The sequence below is a fragment of the Caretta caretta genome, chromosome 1 (assembly GCF_965140235.1).
Source record: "Caretta caretta isolate rCarCar2 chromosome 1, rCarCar1.hap1, whole genome shotgun sequence".
Taxonomy (NCBI): domain Eukaryota; kingdom Metazoa; phylum Chordata; order Testudines; family Cheloniidae; genus Caretta; species Caretta caretta.
Window position 1 is genome coordinate 346,856,663 of NC_134206.1, and position 22,356 is coordinate 346,879,018.

The 22,356-nt window shown below is 42.2% G+C and overlaps 1 protein-coding gene across 4 annotated transcripts in view; it reads right to left on the minus strand.

Moving 5' to 3' along the window:
- Nucleotides 1–22,356, minus strand: part of CHCHD3 (coiled-coil-helix-coiled-coil-helix domain containing 3) — a 239,683-nt gene that overhangs the window by 81,244 nt on the left and 136,083 nt on the right. For 2 of the 4 annotated variants that reach the window (XM_048836700.2, XM_048836699.2), the window contains exons 5-6: nucleotides 10,196–10,210; nucleotides 7,695–7,778 (exon numbers count right to left, since the gene is read on the minus strand). In XM_048836700.2, the coding sequence (XP_048692657.1) occupies nucleotides 7,695–7,778; nucleotides 10,196–10,210 (99 nt within the window). The remainder of the gene's footprint in view (nucleotides 1–7,694; nucleotides 7,779–10,195; nucleotides 10,211–22,356) is intronic. The other 2 variants (XM_048836702.2, XM_048836701.2) reach the window with 1 other exon arrangement.

Consider the following 22,356-nt stretch of genomic DNA (forward strand, 5'->3'; position numbering starts at 1 on the left):
TCCATAGAGGTCTGCCAACAGAATTCACTGTAGGATCCGGACCTCAGACTTTAAGCTATTTGAGACAGGGATTTTGTCTATCTCTGAGATTGTACAGCACCTACCATGATGTAGGGGGCCTCTGAGGGCTACTATAATATAAACAATAAATACTAACAACATCTAGCTCTTTTAAAATACGTACACGTACTCTGTACACTGCCCAGTGAAGATATTTTTAGGAAATCAGAAGCATAGGAACTTATTGCCTTGACTGAGCCAAAGCCTGACCAATATTAGGGCTTATTTCTTACTCATTCATATGAGACTGATAGAAGTTAAATAATTTTGTGATATATTAGCTTATTAAAAACTCCTTCATTCTTACTCCCACAAATAGGGGCATGATTCCCATCAGGATAGAGCTGAACACTAAATGACAACTGAATGTAAGTTGTTTCACTTCCTATAAACTGTATTACTTATATAGTACCATAGATCTGCATGGCACTGCTAAGGTGAAGAGAGACAACCAGCATTTCTCATGGATTTAAAAATACTCTAAAGCAGCAGCAACTGGATCAAGGAATGGTGGAGAACAAGACACACTATGAACAAAATTAGTACAAATTATTATTTTTGTTGGCCTCCAGATAACACAGTGATGAGCACATTAGAAATGCAAAGACAGATGAGATCTTGAGACAATGTAAAGTTAGACCAATGACAGAATGACTCATATGGCTGATCAGGACAACGGCAAATACAAGAGGGGGACATAATTCTTGGTGTGTGTTAGAAAAAGAGGTCTTGGAAGCCTGCAGAGCTTCACAGACAGAAAGTAGTAAAACCTCATCTCATCAATTCTTACACTGCAATTTTAAGGAAAAGTCAACATATTGTATATGTGAACGTTTAGGGTACTATAGAATGTAGAGTGGTTCTATCAAGAGATATTGTTCTATGGGCCTTTTTTTAAATCTAATTTTCTGTTAATTTTTCATTTAACTTACAAGAACCATAAACAGACAATGAAAAATATCTACAACTGCATTACAGCTTCTATTCCAATTGCTACAAATAAAGGTACCAGGTCCTGTTTCCATCAGCATAAAAAAAAAAAGTGACCCAAAAACCTTATATCTGTATCCTACAACTACATATGTACCAATCCTCAGTGGTCTGTTCTGATCAGAATGTGTGTAAGGAGCAATGTCCATATATCTCTTGGGTATATACAAAGTAGAATATGCCCCTTTTAGGGCTGATGAATTAATTTCTCTCTGAAAGTCTAATCTGGGAACTCTTAAATAATGAGTTTATAGCCTAACCAGATATACTGTATCTGAAGGTTATTTTTTAACTTCTTTGTTAAACTATTCCATCTTGCTTAGCTGCTGTGGAGTATGCAATAACTCTTAGTTTATGTGTCATCTTTGACCTAGAAACACTAGCAGCTGTTGGGGGAAATCACTGTTTTTTGGAAAGTACCAAAGGATTTTTAGCACATAAACCAAATTTATGAACAGCTATTGCCCCTGAGAATTGAACTGTTTATGTTTTAGTCCCACAGCTGTCACTGGTGCACAGTTACTTTGTCCTGCATTAATCCCCTGAAAAGGTTGACACATCTTCACTCCAGTCACTGAAACATTTTATAAGTGACATACTTCATCTGGCAGTGAATATGTATAATAATTTCTCTCCATAAGGAGCACATTGTGCTGACACTAATCTGTTCTGTTGTCATCTCCCTTTATTATCAATGTCCACACTGTTTTTTCAGCAGCACAGAAGAACAAAGCTGTGAAGCTTCTAATTGAAAAAAAGCTAACTAATCAAAAGGCCAATTAATCATACAGATGAGCTCTGACACTTAGTGATGCAATAGACACAAATACCACCTATTAGTAACCAAGGTGTTGTTAAAATGTGCTTATCTGATGTAAGAGTGATCTTAAAATTTAATTAGCATGCTTCACCACAGATGACAAGACTAATAATACAAATTTCTTCATATTGACATTTTATTTCTCCAAGTTCCCATCTTTTTATTCCACTCTTATCTTCTCTCTGTTCTACAGCACACACCATTATCTGTGTGCAGACTTCCACTGAAATCAATGAGAGTTTAGAAATAAACTACATGCTACACTACTCTATTAATTTGCACATTATAGCTCCCTTTTAAGCCCACCTCCACCATTCTCTACAACATTGAGACTCCAACGGCCTCTCCATTCCTTCCTTGGTTACTTTCACTTCTATTCAGATCACGGTGCTCAAAAATTATCAGCATTGTTTTGTCTAACAAATGACCCGGAGGTGGGGGGAGACATCCAGGTAAAAAATATCTCAAAACTTGGATGCAGTTCAGATCTTGACCTGACCTTTGCACGTAGCCCCTGTTCTTCTTCCAGTCCTGCACACCCCAAATCTGTTCAGAAGATAAACCAGACTTTGAGGATAGGGCTCATCTCATTTCAGCACCTATGGAACATTCACTGCATTGGAACCTACATGCCTCAGACTTGATTTACAAACAAACAAAATAATCACCTTGCCAAAACAGTGGTTCTTTAATATATCAATACAAAAGGCAGAATGAAGAAATTAGCTTTATAACATGCCATGAAAAGCTCCCAACTCTGACAGATAGAGGGCACACACTCCATGGCTGAGAACTCTCAACTGAGAATATCCTGCTCTCATTCTGAGGAATTCAATTTCAAGAGGAGAAACCAAGATAGAACCATAGAACATTAGGGTTGGAAGAGATCTCAGGAGGCCATCTAGTCCAATCCCCTGCTCAAAGCAGGACCAACCCCAACTAAATCATCCCAGCCAGGGCTTTGTCAAGCCTGACCTTAAAAACCTCTAAGGATGGAGATTCCACCACGTCCCTAGGGAACCCATTCCAGTGCTTCACCATCCTCCTAGTGAAACAGTGTTTCCAAATATCCAACCTAGACCTCCCCCACTGCAACCTGAGACCATTGCTTCTTGTTCTGTCATCTGCCACCACTGAGAACAGCCTAGCTCAGGGGTCAGCAACCTTTCAGAAGTGGTGTGCTGAGTCTTCATTTATTCACTCTAATTTAAGGTTTTGCGTGCCAGTAATACATTTTAACGTTTTTAGAAGGCCTCTCTAAGTCTTTATTATGTAACTAAACTATTGTTGTATTAAAGTAAACAAGGTTTTTAAAAATGTTTAAGAAGCTTAATTTAAAATTAAAATGCAGATCTTATCAGTTTAGTGCAGTGGTTCTTAACCAGGGGTACACACATCCCCTGGGGGTGCGAGATGCCCTTTCTGGGGGTGCGAGACATGCGAGATTTTTTTAGAAGGTAAATAATCAAAAACGCAAATTAAGCACAAGCACATAAGTACAACTACTTTGTTTCATCAAACCTATGTATTTATTAACATTATATATTTTTAAGGATTACTGTAATATACAAAGTTTTTACGTTTTCAAGTTTTTAAGCTAATTGTAGTGTAATTTTTGATAAGGGGTGCGAGAACATATTTTGAGAACTCCAGACCGTCAGTGGGCTGAGCGGGGCCAGGTGTAGTATATTAAATTGCCCCCATAGGAATGTGCTACTTACAGCGTACTACTTACGGCTGCCAGTCCTGGTGCTTTGAGCGGCATGGTACAGGGACGGGGAACAGGGGTGGTTGGATAGGCGTGGGAGTCCCAGGGGTCCTGTCAGGGGTTGGGGGTGTGGATAGGGATCAGGGCAGTCAGGGGACAGGGGGGCTTGGATGGGGGGTGGGGTCCTAGGGGGTGGTCAGGAGACAAGGAATGGAGGGGTTGGATGGGTGCAGGGGTTCTGAGGGGGGCAGTCAAGGGGCGAGGGGGTGGGGGAGTTTGGATGGGTGTGGGGGTTCTGAGGGGGGCAGTCAAGGGGCGAGGGGGTGGGGGAGGTTGGATGGGTGCGGGGGTTCTGAGGGGGGCAGTCAAGGGGCGAGGGGGTGGGGGAGGTTGGATGGGTGTGGGGGTTCTGAGGGGGGCAGTCAAGGGGCGAGGGGGTGGGGGAGGTTGGATGGGTGCGGGGGTTCTGAGGGGGGCAGTCAAGGGGCGAGGGGGTGGGGGAGGTTGGATGGGTGCGGGGGTTCTGAGGGGGGCAGTCAAGGGGCGAGGGGGTGGGGGAGGTTGGATGGGTGCGGGGGTTCTGAGGGGGGCAGTCAAGGGGCGAGGGGGTGGGGGAGGTTGGATGGGTGTGGGGGTTCTGAGGGGGGCAGTCAAGGGGCGAGGGGGTGGGGGAGGTTGGATGGGTGTGGGGGTTCTGAGGGGGGCAGTCAAGGGGCGAGGGGGTGGGGGAGGTTGGATGGGTGCGGGGGTTCTGAGGGGGGCAGTCAAGGGGCGAGGGGGTGGGGGAGGTTGGATGGGTGTGGGGGTTCTGAGGGGGGCAGTCAAGGGGCGAGGGGGTGGGGGAGGTTGGATGGGTGTGGGGGTTCTGAGGGGGGCAGTCAAGGGGCGAGGGGGTGGGGGAGGTTGGATGGGTCGGGGGTTATGAGGGGGGAAGTGCGCTGGCTGTTTGGGGAGGCACAGCCTTCCCCAAAACAGTAGGAATGTGCTACTTACGGTATACTACTTACGGGCTGCCAGTCCTGGTGCTCCGCAATTAGCACATTCCTACAGGGAGAAATTTAATACACTACACCAGTGGACAGAACCCCAGACTGGCAGCAGGCTGAGCTGCTCAGCCAGCCGCTGGTCTGGGGTTCCGTCTGCCGGCTCCTGCCTGCCGGGGTCCCAGCCGTCGGCCCCGCTCAGCCCGCTACTGGCCTGGGGTTCCATTCACCCAGGCTGGCAGCGGCCAGGACCCCAGCTGGCAGGAGCATGCCAGTAAAAATCAGCATTCATGCCGCAGGTTGCCAACCCCTGGCCTAGCTCCACCTCTTTGGAACCCCCCCCTTCAGGTAATTGAAGGCTGCTATCAAATCCCCCCTCACTCTTCTCTTCTGCAGACTAAATATCCCCAGTTCCCTCAGCAGAGGGAAGATGCAGCAGAGATCCTGTGTCCCTTGACACATGGGAAGGAGTCGTTCATTACAAATCTTCAGCATTGCACAAAAAGCTGGCACTAAAATCAGTACTGTTTGTTATCTCAGTTATATATGCAACAGTACACATTCAACACAGGTATGCTAGATCTCAATTCCACTGAGCTATTCTACTCTGGCCCCTTTTCTCAAGTCTTCTCTGCCACTTTAGCTCTGTATCTGCTCTGAATAAACAAAAAGTCACTGAAGGATAAAATGCATTTTACTGTATGTATATGATGTAACTAAAAATATAAAATGACTGTTTATTGATTATCCTTTGTCATGCCTCCTGGAAACCCCCAACTATTACACAGAGCCATAAGAGACATCCTGCTACCAACAAGCCCAAACCAAACTGACAAAAAAGCTTCCCTAGTATTCCTCCGTAAGGTCAAGCAAATGCTTGGCCGAAAAAGTAAGCCTTGCAACATGCGCCACAATCTACAAGATTCTAGTTTTGGTAGAGCACCAGAAAGAAGAAGTTCAACAGCTGAGGAGTCTCAGCTGAGAATGCATTGAGACTCCATGTCTCAATGGTCCAGCTAATGTGTCATCTTAGTGGCAATTTAAAATAAATTGGTATCTGGTCATTTCAAAATATATTTCATTGCCAAAATAATAAGAACTTCATCTGTCTTGTTTGCAAAAAGTAGCTCAAACCATAAAAACACTACATCCCATCTATCCACTAACTAAAACGCTCATTGTAGCCAATTATATACACTGACAATTTGTGCAATATGCTGTCCTCTCTAATCCATTACAAAGTTTTTAGTCGCCTGAATGACACATCACGAAAGCTCATGCTCAAATAAATTGGTTAGTCTCTAAGGTGCCACAAGTACTCCTTTTCTTTGTACATCTGTATATGTGAATAAATATAAATTACAGTAATATCTTAACCATATTAAGACTTATCAAAAAACAAGAAAACTCAAAGTTAAGGCTGGCATATTATTCCTAGATTATAAAGCCAGAAGGAATCACTGTAATCAAGTCTGACCTTTTGTATAATGCAGGCCCTAGGACTTACTCCAAATAATTCCTGTTTGACCTAGGATATCTTTTAGAAAAAGAGCCAATCTGGACTCAAAAAATGCCAAAACCCCAAGTTGTTTCGATGGTTAATTATACTCACTGTTAAAAATGTACATCTTGTTTCCAGTTTCAATTTCTCCTGCTTCAACTTCAGGCAATTCATTTTGTTATACCCTGTTTGCTAGACTGAAGAGCCCATTATCAAATATTTATTCCCTATATACATACCTATAGACTGTAATCTAGTCATCCCTTAACCTTCCTTAAGTCTATCACTATATAAGGCATGTTTTCCAATCCTTTAATCATTCTCATGACTCTTATCTGAATCCTCTCCAATTTATCAATATTTTTATTGAATTGTGGACACCAGAACTGAACACAGTATTCCAGCAGTGGTCACGCTGTGCTGAATATAGAGATAACACCACCTCTTCCACTCATATTCGATATTCCTGTTTATGCATCCAAGGATTACACTAGCCTTTTGGCCACAGCGTCACACTAGAAGCTCATGCTCAGCTGATTATCCAGAGGGCCTTTAATCCATGTAGTTTCTTGGATGAAAAATGCAAAGCTATGCAAATTGAAAGTTGTTCCAAATTTTGGGACATGCCTTAAATGATGCCAAAAAGGCGAGAAGCGTGATTTGTTACAAAATGTCATTATGTAAGATGCAAACATTAATAGCAATACATCTTTCTGAAATATTTACTCCATTAAAAAGAATGCATTTCATTACACTTCCACTATCGTTAAGCCATCTGGATTGTTCCAACAGTTTGCAGTGTAGTTTCAAATTCTTTTGAGGTAAATTTGCTAGTGCCTTCTAAACATGTCAAATTACTCTAACAATAAAGATGAATCTTTCCCTGCATATCTTGGTGGTTTGGCTAAGAGCAATGATCTCTGTCTAACCAAAGATGTGATTGTGGGTTTTTTATTTTTTATTTATTTTTATTTATTTATATATTTGGAGGAGGAGGGGAAGGGGAAGATAATTACGTTTGAAAGTTGTAATTTCACTCAAAATCTTGAGAATGTTGGGCAATGTCCAATGAAACAAAACCAGTTCACCTACACTGGCTCTTCATCCTGTATGCCCTTTATTGCTGGAAAAGTAACCTCTTGTGAAGATAAAAAACAGTGTGTGAGTAAATATTGTGAGAAATGAAAACTCATCTTAATCATAGAATCATAGAATATCAGGGTTGTAAGGGACCTCAAGAGGTCATCTAGTCCAACCCCCTGCTCAAAGCAGGACCAATCTCCAATTTTTGCCCCAGATCTCTAAATGGCCCCCTCAAGGATTGAACTCACAACCCTGGGTTTAGCAGGCCAATGCTCAAACCACTGAGTTATCCCTCCCCCCCAATATGACAATTATATTAATGACAATATTAGTCACTAAGGAATCAAAAAATGATTCTCAAAATAACAACCTCTATCTTCAGTCTTCACTTGTCCTTCTCAAACAGAAAGAGACAAAAACCAATTAATTCCATCATTTTAATTCTGGCTTATGAAATTCTTCCTGTTGATCTTTAAGCTTAAACAGAAACCACAAAGTTGGTCACGGAAATTAACAAAACTCTTAATTAAACAAGAAAAATGGTCTCACCCTCTCTTCCAGTCGAGCTAGCTGCTCTTTGTAGTATGCATCGTGCTTCTTCAGTTCTCTGTCTTTCTCTTCCAGCTGCTTGGCCTAAAAAAAGAAATGCAAACATAAAACTGGATCAAGAAAAAGCAGCGCTTGCAGAGGAAAAAGTCTAGTATAAATTGTATCAGTAAGTAGTATACAGCAATTGAAGACTGGAGCCTAATAGTTTTTGCCAAAACAGTATTCAGTATTAATAAGAAGAGGATTGCTGCATTGAAAATGTAAATGTAATTGTCTACTGTATCATTATTATTATTTGCTCAACAGCTGTATTTGGAAATGTCACAAAGGCGCACAAAGCATACTACTCTGAAATTAACTCTTTACTGGAAGGTTAACTTCATGGACAACTATTGCATTTAAGAAAACTTTCCATTAATTCCAGACAAAAGCCATGTGTACTCAGAATGATAGCATGTTAAAAGTCCAAAAATAAAATGGAGATTTTGGTGTGTACATGGCCATGGACCCCACACCAACACACACATTTGCATGTGATTTTAAAAATGTCTTTAAAATGATCAGTTCTGCATTGGGCCCCGATCCAATATAGCACTTAAGCATTTGCTTAACTTTAAGCTCTTTATTAGTCCCATTGACTTCAATGAGACCGCTCAGATGCTTAAACGCTTCATTGGATCAGACCTTAAAGCACAGTGTGCCTATTGCTCCATTGTCCTGTTAGGGTACCATTAAAAACAACGAAAGATCAAGGCCCTAACGTTGACACACCCTCAAAATACATTCATGGGAAAACTTCTAACGATTCACAAACAAAACTAGATTTTGAACGCAAACCTGTGTTTAAAGAAGTAAGAAATATTGCCATTAAAGAATCATGTTTTGTACAATTCCCACCCCCACCACACACACACTTTCTAATAGAGTAGGCTTGAACTGAACAACATATAATGACTTACAACACTGATATATAAAATGAACTGTTAGCTATATTTTAATGATTTGTAACTATGGGTAGTGAATGAGTACCAATAAGGTAATGCTACGGCCAAGGCCTTGTTGGCATAAGCACAGTTCTTTTACGTAGAATCGATGGCTTGTTTAAAATCACGTTCTTGCTGACAGAACAAAAGGTAACATGTTGTGCTGAAAGATGTAAGTGAGAGATACGCAAACATGTAATGAAAAAAACTCCTCTTTTTCTGGGACAACCCTAGGTAGGGGCAGAGGTGACATAAAATGAAATGACCCAGAAACTGCAAAAACAAGCAGAAACCAAAAGTTGAGTAACTGAAGCTTACACATCCAGAATATATGGGTTACCTAAAACACAAAGCATTGATGTGCTAAAAGGCTATTGGATAGAGATGAAATAATCAGTAATGTGGACATGTATAAAAGACGTAAGTGAACATGGTCCCAAACTGAAGATGCATCGGACCAGAAACTGAAGAACAGGACTGAAGGACCAGACCAAGGGATCAGAGAAGGTGATGTCTATCACAGAAAGTGGAAGAACTTCCCGGTGCCACAGAATGTGGTAACTTGGACCCATTTACCAATTCGGATTTGTCTGTTATTATTTGTCTGGCATAAATGTAAGTGACAATAATTCTGTCTGATATTGTATACAGAAAGGAGAAAACTGATTAAGTCTAAATGGGGTGGACTTTTGACTAAGTTTCCCTACTTTTAACCCACCAGTCCCTTTTTCACCTCTCTGGAAACTACCACCGTTGCTGGAGCGGCAGCTGCTGAATAATTTGCAAAGCTTTTACTGTTGTGTGAGCTGCTTCCTGGTTTACTTTCAGTTAATGGACTTCTGTCCTTTTAATATTATGACTTGAGCGCTCACGAAAGGTGCTGGATTTTCAGCACTGGTGAGTGAGGTGGTATTTTATTGCTTTTTGCTTATAGTAGGATATGTAGAATCAATGTGACTCACTAAGGACAGTTTTAAAATATTTAGATACTGTGCACACAAATATCACATATAAGAACACTTTTAGAGGGGAATGTTTGTCAGGTGATAGGTAACAGGATGTAGAACATTTCACCTCTAGGATATTGGTAAAAATTCATCCCAGGCACATGATAATCAAATAGTCATTGCCCACTGAGGGCCATTCAGTGGCCTACCTAAAATGAGTTATTGATCTCTACTGAGTGCCTTTCAGCCAAGCACCAACATCACAGAACCCACCACAACTAACACCCATGATGGTAGCATCAGCTGGAATGCCAAGGAGACTGGAAATTGAGTTACCTTCTCTCTCCTCGAGGCAGCATCTTTAAATCACATTGCCAGAGCCACACCAGGAAACTTACAAACTCCACTCTCCATATTGTACTTTTTTTGTGGACACAGGACTTATTCTGCTCATCAAGCCCAGGGAATTCTTTTTTGGTATTCAGCATGTACCATGTTTTTAGGCAAATAGTCTTTCAATGTATAAAATATGCACTCTGCATCCCTCGTTTTGTTCCGTGTTTCTACTTACCTTTATTTCTATCTCCTGAAGCATGTAAAGTTAAAAACAAATAAAGTCATGAATTCAGTGCATGAATGGAGGACATAAAGAATACAAAGAGACCACTGTGTGGGTAATGTGTCAGAAATCCAAGGCACATCAGAAAGCTACAGGAAAAATCATATTAATCACATTTATGCAGCCTTGCAAAAATCTGCTCACCCAGGACAACTCATTTTATTTTCCACTGCAATCATCATAGTAAAGGGCAAGCTATTACATTTGTGCCTGAGCTGGTAAATTTTTATGACAATTTTGTAGGGCTGCATGTATGGTCTAAGAATCAAGATGGTAAATTGGAAACACTTACATGTCATTACACTATTATGGTGTGAAGGAATCCACTGTATTACTAAAATACAATGTTAATTACATCTGAAATATGCTTCCAAGAAATAAAAGATTCTGAAAATGCCAGAATCATCAAAAATTGAAATATTTGTTTTTTTTTTAAATCAAGTGCCTATCAAGATCACCAAAATACATTTACATTTCAATACTACAATGTGGGAATATCATCACACAAGAACCTTTCTGTGAGGGGGCAATTAAGAAATTACAGCATCAGCATAATAGGCACTGGCTACAAAAACTTTATCAGCTCCTCTCTCTATAAAAATCATTTAACCTCACAGATTCCAAATGCATTATCATCTTAGCTGTCCTGTGCAACTTCATTCCACGTGTGACAATACCTACCATGATCCCTGAAATACCTGAAAGCTAACAAACAAAAGGAATACCTAAGTACAGTTAAGTAGCAGAGTAATAAAGAAAATGTAATGAATATTCCATTATGACTATTCCAAATACTCACAGTAATTTAATAAGCTTTAGGTCTTAGAATTCAATACTATAAATACATCACCTGATCCTACTGATGAGACAAAGTCACCCAATGAAACGGTCTTTGAAAAGTCAACAGACTGTAAAAAATGTCATAATGCAATTCACCTTCCACATGTCCAAAGATTCACAACTTTAGGAAATTTAAGAGTAAAACACAAAAAAGTCAAATATGAATAGTAATGACTGGGGAGACCACAAAGCACCTAATCACAAACTCTTTCTCCTCAACTAGTTCAACAGCTCAATTAAAACCAATTCCCTGTTCTTCACTGAAAGAAACCAATAGTAGCAAAGACTCTTCCCAGGAATGAAAACAGGAAGTGGTAGAATGAGAAATATACAGAAGACCATCAAACTTGAAAAAGCAGACTTAAACCCTACCTGTTCCATACTAAAAACGGATCAAGCTGTGGGACATGGTTAAAACTTGATAACGCCCAAGGATTTATCTATACAAACACTTAGTTTTCAGCAAGCGAGGAGGCGAATCTACCTTGCACTAGCCTGCCATGCATGAAATGTCTATGCGTACCCTGCTGCCGTACACTAAAAGTTCCCAAGTGTGCTTTGATCTACCCCATTTTTAAACGGGAGAATTTCAAAGGGCATGAGGGAACTCATAGGGCACAGCAGTAGAGTTCATACAGACATTTAATGCATGGCAGGCTTTTGCATGGTAGATTGACAATCCAGCTTTCTGTGAACTAAGTGTTTGTATAGACAAGTCCTAACTCAGTTAACATGGTTATATCCTGTCTGTGCACAAAACTAAGCAAAGTTATAACTGTCCCTAATTTGTGCAACAGCTTTGGACTTTGCCAGGCTGCAACATGGTTTCATATCATGTACAACCCAAGAGCAAAGAATGTTTTATTCACGCTGGGAGACTACCATTTTGTAGCCTAGTTCCTCTTTCTCAACTTGGCAGTCTCTAAAGTATGGAGAGAAGTTAAGAACCTATCCATAAAAATGTGTATCATGCTAGCTATAACCATTTTAAGCACCATTTTACTTTCCATACATGTTATTGCCAGCATGGTTTTCCCATCCAATAATTCACAAGGACATGGACAACGCTAGCCAAAACAATGTTATAAACAGACCTTTAAATAGTTAAAATCATAATTTAACATGATTTGTAATTGTGTTAGAAACGGACCACTTATTACAAAAGTGTAGGATTGTGAGTGTGAGTGAGTGAGACAGACTTTTATCTGTATTTGAAACTATCTATGAAGAAAGGACTGTAGATAAGGTAAAGGTGGATCAAGATAAAGAGTCAAAAGTTCTGTCAACGATGGCCAGGAAATGGTCATATTTCTAGTAAATGGTGCTTAAAACAGGGTTTCTGCTCAAACCTGAAAAAATGGCAACTTTCAACACTATTTTGAAAAGGAAAAGGTGTATTTGGAAGTAATGTGCTTCACCCATAAGGAACTCTTGTCAAGGAGTTCTGCTTTTTGCGCCTGCCCGTGGGATCATTTAAGATACTGAGAGTATGCAGCACTATCCTACTACACAAGTCAATGGCAGAAATTAAAGAAAGTGAATATTTAATAGGTCACAGAATCTATGGAATATGTAAAAATCAAGGAACCATTGAACATTCACATTTACAGAGCAACCTTGGATGCAACTCCTTGTAGAACTAAAATTCTTCTTTTCTTTGGTAGGCTTAGAACCTACTAACCTGCACAGAGTATGTCAGTTTTTAGCTAGGAATTTCACGTGCATGTTACAACTACAACAGCTGTTCCCTTTGTACTGAGATCTCAGCACTGCAGCCCACTATCTTAGTGCCTGTAATCTATGCTAACTGTAGTAAAACAGCATTACACTTGTTGTTCTGGACGCAATTAGTTTTACGACAGTCCCAGTCAAGCTGCTATAGAACATGATCAGGCATACGCATATATCATATCAGAGAAACCGTATGTGCTGCTACTAAAGCAGAAATCACTTTCGTTTGCTTGAAATGTGCCAATTTATCAGGACTCAAAAAACAGAAATGACCAGATATCATTAAAATATATATATTAGGAATGTTTTTATCTGGCTGCTAGTTGAGTTCTTCTCCAAATTGAGAAAGAGCCAGGACCATAAATGTAGGATTTCCACCACACCTAAGACACTGACATTTGAACAGTCCACTGTTATCAGATGTTCTGGCTGCGTGCGTGTTCTTTGTGCTTGCCGCACTGGCTTTGGCCAGATAGCCCATACAGCAAGCTCTGATTAAACTGCCCAATAAGATCACCAGACTTGGTTTAGTAGCAAAGGTGCCCAGCCAAGTTTATTGCTGACGAAGCACAGTGCTAATGCTGCGGCTCAAAGGTTACAGGTACATTAAAACATGTATGCTGTGACAACAGACGCAGCTTAGTCAGTGGCGGGACTTTCCACTGCCCGCTTGGCTGGACAAAGACGCTTTCTCTGAGATACATTTTTATGCATCAATACAAACAAATTACATATTACCCCTTTCATGTAGTTAGATGCCACTCTCTGACGTGGCTAACCCCCCCCCCCCACCACCATTACCTTGTACCTAATGGTTTGATTAAAACATTTTCATTCATTATGCTGTCATCTTGATCTTATCTTTAGAATGGGTCAGTATGTTTTTGTTATCTTTGGGGAATGTGCTGGTATTGAGGTGTTTTGGTACCACCTTTTTGGAACATGTTTGTGTATATATTTGTGTATAAATAGCCTAGCACTATTTAGGAATGTGTGTTTCTGCAATATTAGCCCTGTTTTTGCCAAATTTTGTAGGCAGGGCTTGCCTTTTGCGCATAACTTTACTTTGATTTATATTAGCAAGTTTGACCATTACTTTAGTTTAGGCCTCATACCAGGTCTCTGATAAAAGGGCTTATGTCTTAGGCTCTCTTCCTATTACAGCCACTAACACATCCTGCTGAGCAGTTATTTTCGTCTGTGCACTGACAACATGGAGCTGACAACATGGAGGTAGCACCTTTTGGAGAACTTTTACTTGCGCTTTCATTCCTGCATCAGGAAACGGGCAGAGCTTCCGCCAGACACTGGTGGGCATTCTGGTGGCATTTTCTGACCTACCAAAGGCACCTGACAGAGCTTATGGTGGAGCAGAGAGAGAAGGAAGAGGACGATGACAAACTGGCTGATGTTCCTCATGATACTCGTTACAACTGCTGATGCCCCCTGTATAGACCAGCACTTCTGGAACATCAAGCACAGACTGTAGGTCCTTGCAGACCTGGGATGAAGCAGCAATGGGTTCAGAACTTTTGCATGACAAACATTACATTTCTGGAGCTTTGTGAGCAGCTTGCTCTGACCCTCCAGCATAAAGACCCATGCATAAAGGCAGCTATCCGGGTGAAAAAGTAAGTTGCTATAGCCATCTGGAAGTTGGCTACCCCAGACTGCTATTGGTCTGTTGCCAGTCACTTTTGTGTTGGAAAGTTGACTGTGGGTAAAGTGGTGGCAGAGGTTTCTGAGGCAATCAGGCATGTGGTTTACCCCAAGATGGCGGGCATAAAAGATATTCCTGAAGTAACTGCTAACTTTGAGAGAATGGGGTTTCCAGTCTGCACTGGGGCCACTGATGGGGCTGTGTGCCTATTTTGCCCTCCTCAAGGAGCACATGATTACATAAACCACAAATGGTACTTACTGTTATGCAAGCCCTCATGGACCATAGAGAGCAATTTATTAATGTCAAAATGGGTTGCACTGTAAAAGTTCATGATGACAGGGTTTTTCACTGATCAGGAGTCCATGAATACAGACAGGCTGGGACACTATTCCCACCAAATGACACTATCATAAAAGGAGTTGCTGTCCTCACCGTTATTCTGGGGGACGCCACATACCACTTTTTGCCTTGGCTTGTAAAACCATCCCCTAATTTCAGAAGCCCTGGTAAAAGATAGTTTAATTACACTCAGCAGGTATAAAATGTTGTTGAATGTACTTTTGACAGCTCGAAATCCTGTTGGAGATATTGCGGTTTGCTGTGCTCTTCACCACCTTTGCGAAGCCAGAGACGAGCCATTTCCCCCTAAAGGGACCTTTAGCAGCGAGGGGCCACTGAATTGGTACCCTCAGCTAGGAAGTGCAGTTACCACAGCTGGAGCTGGATGCACCTGGGCAACAGAAGGCAGAGGTGCTTTGTGCTCCCACATTATGGGCTTCTCTGGCCCAACGGAAGAGGGGAAGTAGTACCTTTATGAATGTGCTCTGGACAAATTTGGCACAAAATGTTTTTGTTACAGCACCCCTTCCCCCACATACGTACACACAGTTCACTGTTTCCAGGCAGCTCATTACACTGTTGAGTGGTCACAAAGCAGCGTACTTACAGGCACAGCAATCTAAGGGTATTCTTAAGAAACAGGAATGCACTAGCAAAAATCTGTGCCTTTGCCTTCCAAGTGAATTTTACTGCATTTTAATGTTTGCATTTCCCAATTCACTATTTTGAACTCCACATGGGGGTGGGAGGAAAGCCAAGCAGCTGATGGTATACAATCCACCACTTGCTGGGGCTTCTAATATCTCTCCCATTCCTATTTTAATAAACAGTAGAATGGAGCCAGAAACTACCAGGCTCAGGGCAGCCTCTGTTCCTTCTGTGTCTGCTCCAGGCTCTGCAATGGGCTGTTCCTTGAAGGGGGGGGCATCAAACAGCTCCTATGAATACACCCCCAAGATATGCTGCTGCTGCTCCTGCTGCAAAGCCTCCAATGGGACCGGTTACAGCAAAAGAATGACTTTACTGTCCTCAGTAGGCACCTGCTGCTGGCTCCCATCAGTGCCCATGTTGGATTCTGGGGCCAGCAGAGTGCCATCCCAGCTGACCAGGTCATCATGCACCACCACTGGCTCTCTGGTTGGCACAGTGCCCAGCACCCAGTCAAAATCCTCATAAAACGGGCATGATTGTGGCAAGTTGCCTGATATGCGATTCTGGTTCCTGGTTTTTCCGTACTCAGTCTTGACCACTTAATTCTCTCCCTGCACTGGTCACCGGTCTGGTAAATTTGCAAAGCGGCCAGCTTCTTCGCTATTTGCTGGCATGCATGGTCATTCCTGGTACTCTTAATAAGTTCACTATTTTGCTGACCTTGCACAAGAGATTTTTGCCAGATTTTGACTTTGCTCCCATGACCATGAAGTAGCACCGTCTGCAAAAAGACTTCTTCAGTTCAGTCTCCATAGCAAACACAGAAAGCTCTCTGATGATATGTTTGCAGCTCAGTTTTCTGAAGAGAACGGAAGGATTAAATGCTGACTCACCAAGCTGTTCCACTACAGCAAGGAGGGTTGCCTTCATTTCCCTGGAGTTGACTGGAGATTCTTGGGATAGAGAGGACAAAGGAAGTTGTCCCATGGGATTGCGCGATACGGCTGGTGGACTCCCAGGACCCAAGTCGGCAGGGGTGGAGGAACTACATCTACATTACAAAAAAATAGGGCTTGACTCCTGGGTCCTGGCTTGAATCCTCCACCCCCACAGGGTCCTAAGACCCTAGGTCTGAGCCCTGTCCAAGAGATGTGTGTAGATAGAAGGGTGGTTTGGGCTCAGTCCTGTGCCTGAGTCCTGGCTTGATTACACTGCAGTGTAATCATTCCCTGAGAGTACACAATGACACTAATAGCCAATCCTGGTACTCTTACTCTATTAGTGGTAGTATAAAAACAATGCACCTCTATGGGAATGAGCAGTCTCGATAAAAACAGTTCGTTTCCTGAACTGTGAAAGAAACTGGTAGTTTTGCCAGCCCTGTAAATAATTCAGTTAAAAAGTATCCACCAAGTGACCTATGCTATTTGTATTTATGGAATAAGACAAAGCAAGCAAAATTTAAAATCACTGCAACATTTACAAAGCAAACTGCATAAGCATGCCCATTGTAGGAGAATTCACTGCTCAAATATAAACTTGCAAAGTAATATTGTATTTATGGGGATGTAGAACATGATCTCAGTGAATATCAATTAGCCGTAACAAAATAATTAACAGTAGCCATGTATTCAATTAACTGAATGTTGCACTTTAGTTGTAAATGAGAAATTATACAAGGTTCATTGCTTCTTTACAAAGTAGCTCTAATAAACAAAGTGTTCACCTAGGTGCTGTTTAGAAAATAACCTCAGAAGGTCACCTTCGAAAAGTAGCCTACAGTCTCCCCTATTAAAAACCTAAATTATGTTAAATGTTACCAGTCATGGGAATCACCATTGCTCAGACCAAGTTCAAATGTTAAGCTAGGTTTCATTTTCAAAAGCAGCAGCTGGGTTCACGTGGTCTGGATTTGAATGCTAACAGCCAAGGAAGAAGGATATCTGCAAAAAAACAACCACCCCCCCACAATACATCGTCTCCTTCACGCAACATCAGGTGATAGAAGTACAAGTGTTTCAGCAGAAGAAAGAAAAATAGTTTTATATGTATAAAGAAATCAGGGCCGGCTCTAGGTTTTTTGCTACCCCAAGCAAAAAATTTGTTGCCCCAAGCTCCGAGAGCACCACTGCCCAAGCAGAAAAAGAAAAAAAGGACGGCTGGAACGCCGCCCTTGGAATTGTGCCGCCCCAAGCATGTGCTTGCTTTGCTGGTGCCCAGAGCCAGCCCTGACAGAAACTCACTTACCAAGAGACAATTGCGCTCTTTCCAAGCTACACACAATACAATACAAACCACCACTGAAAATGCAGCCATCTCTAAGATACAGAATGGCAGCCACGCAAACAGCCAAAGTAAAGAACAACAAAAGAGGGTTCAGGAACAAATTCATAATCTTTAGTTAGTTAACTGACTACTTGTGTGCAGTGTTTGAGCTGTATATCGTCTATCATTTTGCTATCCATTGCAGCAGAAAAAACATGATCATTTAGTTTAATTTAGCAGGGTATGTTTAAAAGCAGATTTAAAAATAAGCTCTGGAAATACTGGAAAATTCCCTGTTCACCACTGCCCATTGGCTCTGAGCTCCAAATTCATTAACAGCTACAGAGTTTTCAGAAGAAAACTTGTCTGAGATCTCCATAGTTAGTCTTCTTCTACTGGAGAAGAATAGACTGCTTCAAAATAAGAGTTTTGAATTTACTATGCACCATGCGTCAATTTAGAAGAGTTCCAATACTTCATCTACTGCTTTCTAAGGGCTTGTCTACACTGGCAAGTTTCTGCGCAGTTAAGCAACATTTTGCGCTCAAACTGCAGACGAGCACACACTGCCAAGCCACTTTGAGCACAGAAACTGCTCAGCTGCAGCGCTGCAAAAAAGCCACCTCGACGAGAGGCTCCAGCACTCTATTGCCAGTGTAGACACTTGATTACTTTCTGTGATGTAACTGGCCTCCGGAGCTGTCCCATAGTGCTGCAAGTGACCGCTCTGCTGATGGTTTTGAACTCGGCTGCACTGGGTGTGCCCCTCCCCTTTCAAAGCACCATTTCTGACAGCCCTAGCAAACTGTGCTGATCTGGTGCGGGACACAAAGCAAACCATTAATGTGGAATGCTGGTGCTTTTGAACACAGAGGCAGGTGTGTGTGTGTGCGCAGAGAGCCCAGGGAGGGAGACAGGAGCTGATGTCGGGGTTTCCCCCTCCCCCAGTACTGGTTGCTTCCTGCCACTGTCTGAACTTACAAGACACCATGCTGACACACACTCTGTTCCCAAAAACACTCTGTCTCTCTCCCTGCTCCATACACACACACACCCTTCAGTTGAAAAACAGCTAGCAATGTAACAGGATGCCCATGGAACAATGGGATTAGGAAACCTGCATCATATGATGCTGTGCCTGCCCCATGAGGCATTGCAAACCCTTCCCAAAGCACCCTGTGGCCAGCTGCACCGTGGGATAGCTACCACAATGCACTGCTGTCTTTGCAAGAGCTGCTAATGTGGATGTGCTCCAGTGTCACAAGGAGCATAGTGTGGACACGCAACAGCACTGTAATTCCAGCGTTTTAATAAAAGTGGTATAATTTGTAGTGCAGAAACTTGCCAGTGTAGACTTACCCAGCGATGAGCTGCCAGAAGCTGAAGAACCAGTTCCTCCAGACACTCTGGGTTTTCGGCGGCACGTCCTTCAGTCGCTCCAGGACCCGCCACTGAAGTGCCGCCGAAGGTTTGGAGTGCCGCCGGGTAAGTAAAAATTCACAGGGAACCCTCCCCAGCTGACGGCTCAGGCAGGACGGTCCCACGGGCAGCATGTGGCCCGCGAGCCGGAGTTTGCCCAACCCTTTAACAACTGGTTCTAAACCGGCTTCAACATTTAACAACCGGTTCATGCAAACCGGTGCGAAGCGGCTCCAGCTCACCACTGGACATACCCTAAGCCTGTTCCACGTAATTCCCTCTTTCTGGGGAGGAGGAAGGAAGGAATAGCTGGACAAAGGATAGACTTTGCTAAATGATCTCCAAGGCTAAGAGACTGACAACTGATATAGAGGGCTTGTAAATAAAATAAAGAGCTGTCTGTCAGATTGACTTGACAGGACTAAAGAAACTTTGCCAGACAAAATGTTAAGTACAGAGATGAGGGCTTTTTTGCCACTGAATAAAGGGAAATGTCACACAAAGTATCCACAGGCCTTTAGGCAGGCCAGCCTACTTAGAAGGGAAGGTTAATGTAATAAAGGGCAAAAGAGAGCAGCTGCTAGAGCACCGGTCCTCTGCAGCCCCGGGAGTATGAAGACCTCGCAGAAAAATTGCTGGCGGGGTTGCTTGAACACAATGTGCTAATGTTACAAGAGAATAGATCTCAAATGCCACAAAAATAGATTTGTCTTTCATGATGTACTCAATGGGGGTTTTATGCATGTAGGATGAGAAAGATTAATTGCTGGTACAAGCTATCATGATCACCACTCATCTTTCACTCATTGAACTGACTTCCAAAAAAGTTCAAGTCTCACTTTTAATAATTATGGCCAAGGACAGGGGTGGGCAAACTTTTTGGGCTGAGGGCCACACTGGGGATGCAAAACTGTATGGAGGGCCGGATAGGGAAGGCTGTGCCTCCCCAAACAGTCTGCTCCCGCCCTCTATCCACCCCCACCCACTTCCTGCCCCTTAACTGCCCCCCTCAGAACCCCCAACCCATCCGCTCCTTGTCCCCTGACCACCCCCTCCCAGCACCCTCTGCCCCTAACCGTCCCCCCAGGACCCCACCCCCATCTAACCCCTCCTGCTCCTTGTCCCCTGACTGCCCCGACCCCTATCCACACCCCTGCCTGCTGACAGACCCCCCAGACTCCCACGCCCTATCCAACCCCCCCTGTTCCCCGACCACCCCCTCTCCCTGCAAACCTCTGCCCCATCCAACCACCCCCTGTCCCCTGACTGCCCCCCAGGACTCCCTACCCAACCTCTTGCGCTGCCATACATATGAAATGGTGCCCTTCTCTGCTTTTCTTAAATCAGTTCAAAATTGATGCTCGTTATGATGATAAAGGTATCTGAGGGGCATTCAGCCTATGCTGAATTAAACTGGGTGTTCTCAGTCCAGTTTTCAGTAACTGTCCATGTAGCAAAGTTATAACAAAGAAAATTGTTATCTTTACAGCATGGGCGGTCAACAACTGAATGATCCATGGAGAATGAAGCATCCTCTTGCCCCTAGAAGGGGCACTTCTCCCTAGGTCAGCACTGAAACACAATGGCAGCTCAGAATGAGGAAAACTTTATTGCCACTGTCTGTTCTGTAGCTGTTAACAGGATAAACAGCAGATGGCGCCGCCAAGGCTTTCACTCTAGCACCTTTCACTCTTACCTCAGAAATCAAATAGGATGGCATCTTTCACCAGACCTTATTTTGTATGAAAAGAATTAGTGTTTGATTTGTTTTGCTTTGTAAACAGAAGCTCAAGAAGTGTCATCCACTATAAGTGAAAATAAGCATTAAAATAATTCTCATTGACATTATACTAACATGAGCTGCAATAACCCAACAGCTCCATCAAACACACTTCAACCTCAATCACATTCAAAACCTCACAAAACTTATTCAACCCTGTATTTATTAAAAGTGTGTAAGCCTCAAAGATTATGCTGTTTTTCCAACTGTACATATATTGGTTGTTTCATTAAATAATTAAACATATTTGAAACCAGAATAATTTACTTCAAACAGGAGTTGCCATATTAGAGCTGGCTGCTGCACCTTCCCCCTTGGAATCTAATTTCTAACAAAGGCTTAAAGGCTGGATAGAGAAGAATGGTGGTAAGAAAATTTTTTTCCTTCTCAGCTACACAAGTTACTCTCTCGTGCCTGAGATGAGCATTTGTAATTTCTTCATCTTTTGCTTTGCTTTTGAGTTCAGGGAGAATAAGGACATTTCAAAGAAACTAACTTTTTTTTAACATCAGTCTTGTCCATGAAGGATGTTTGGAATATACCAGACTTACTCTTTTCAGGTAATAAAGATGAGGCACTAACAGAGACTGAGGTGTCAAAAGTAGTAGCACTGGACCAATTGACAAATTAAAAGAGTAACAAGTCATGCCAACGCCAGATGAGAGAACATCCAAGAGTTTTAGAAACTTTGGAGTGAAGTGGCTGAGTTGCTAACAAATTTATGCAATCAGCTATTCTAGGGAGGCCAGGGAATGTTTTTTAAAAGAAGAACTGACGTAAGCCTGGAAATTACCGTTAAGATAGTAATTTCTAAAATAAAGTAATTTACCTTAATTTTAGTTCAGTGTCAAATAAGTTGGTTGAAACAGTAATTACGGAGAGTTTTATAAACAGCTAGATGAACATGAAAGGACCAATCCAATCTACTACAATTCTTTGACTGTGGAAACAAAATAGTGGTGAAAGGTAAAACAGCTGACAATCAGACTTTCAAAAAGCCTTTGACACAGTCCCTTCCAAAAGGTCTGAAAACTAAATACTCATGGGATGAGATGAAAATTACTGTCTTGCATCAGAATCTGTCTAAAAGACAGAAAGCTATAAGAAACATGGTCAATTTTCCGTACTACAAAAAGTTTACAGAGTGGGTGCACAAAGTTCCATATTACAACCAGTGTTGTTTATCAATAATCTAAAAGAGGGGACCCCGTGAGATGGCAACATTTGGAGATAACAATTTGTATGTTAGTCAAGACCAGATTAAACAGTGAGGAACTTCAGAGGGACCTAATAAAGTTACAGTGAATGGGCAGACTGATCGCTGATAAAATTCAATGTTGATAAACACAAGATGATGCATATTGGAAGAAATAACTGCTCTACTCATGTTGATTGTTTGATTGTAAACTAACCAACCATCAAGAA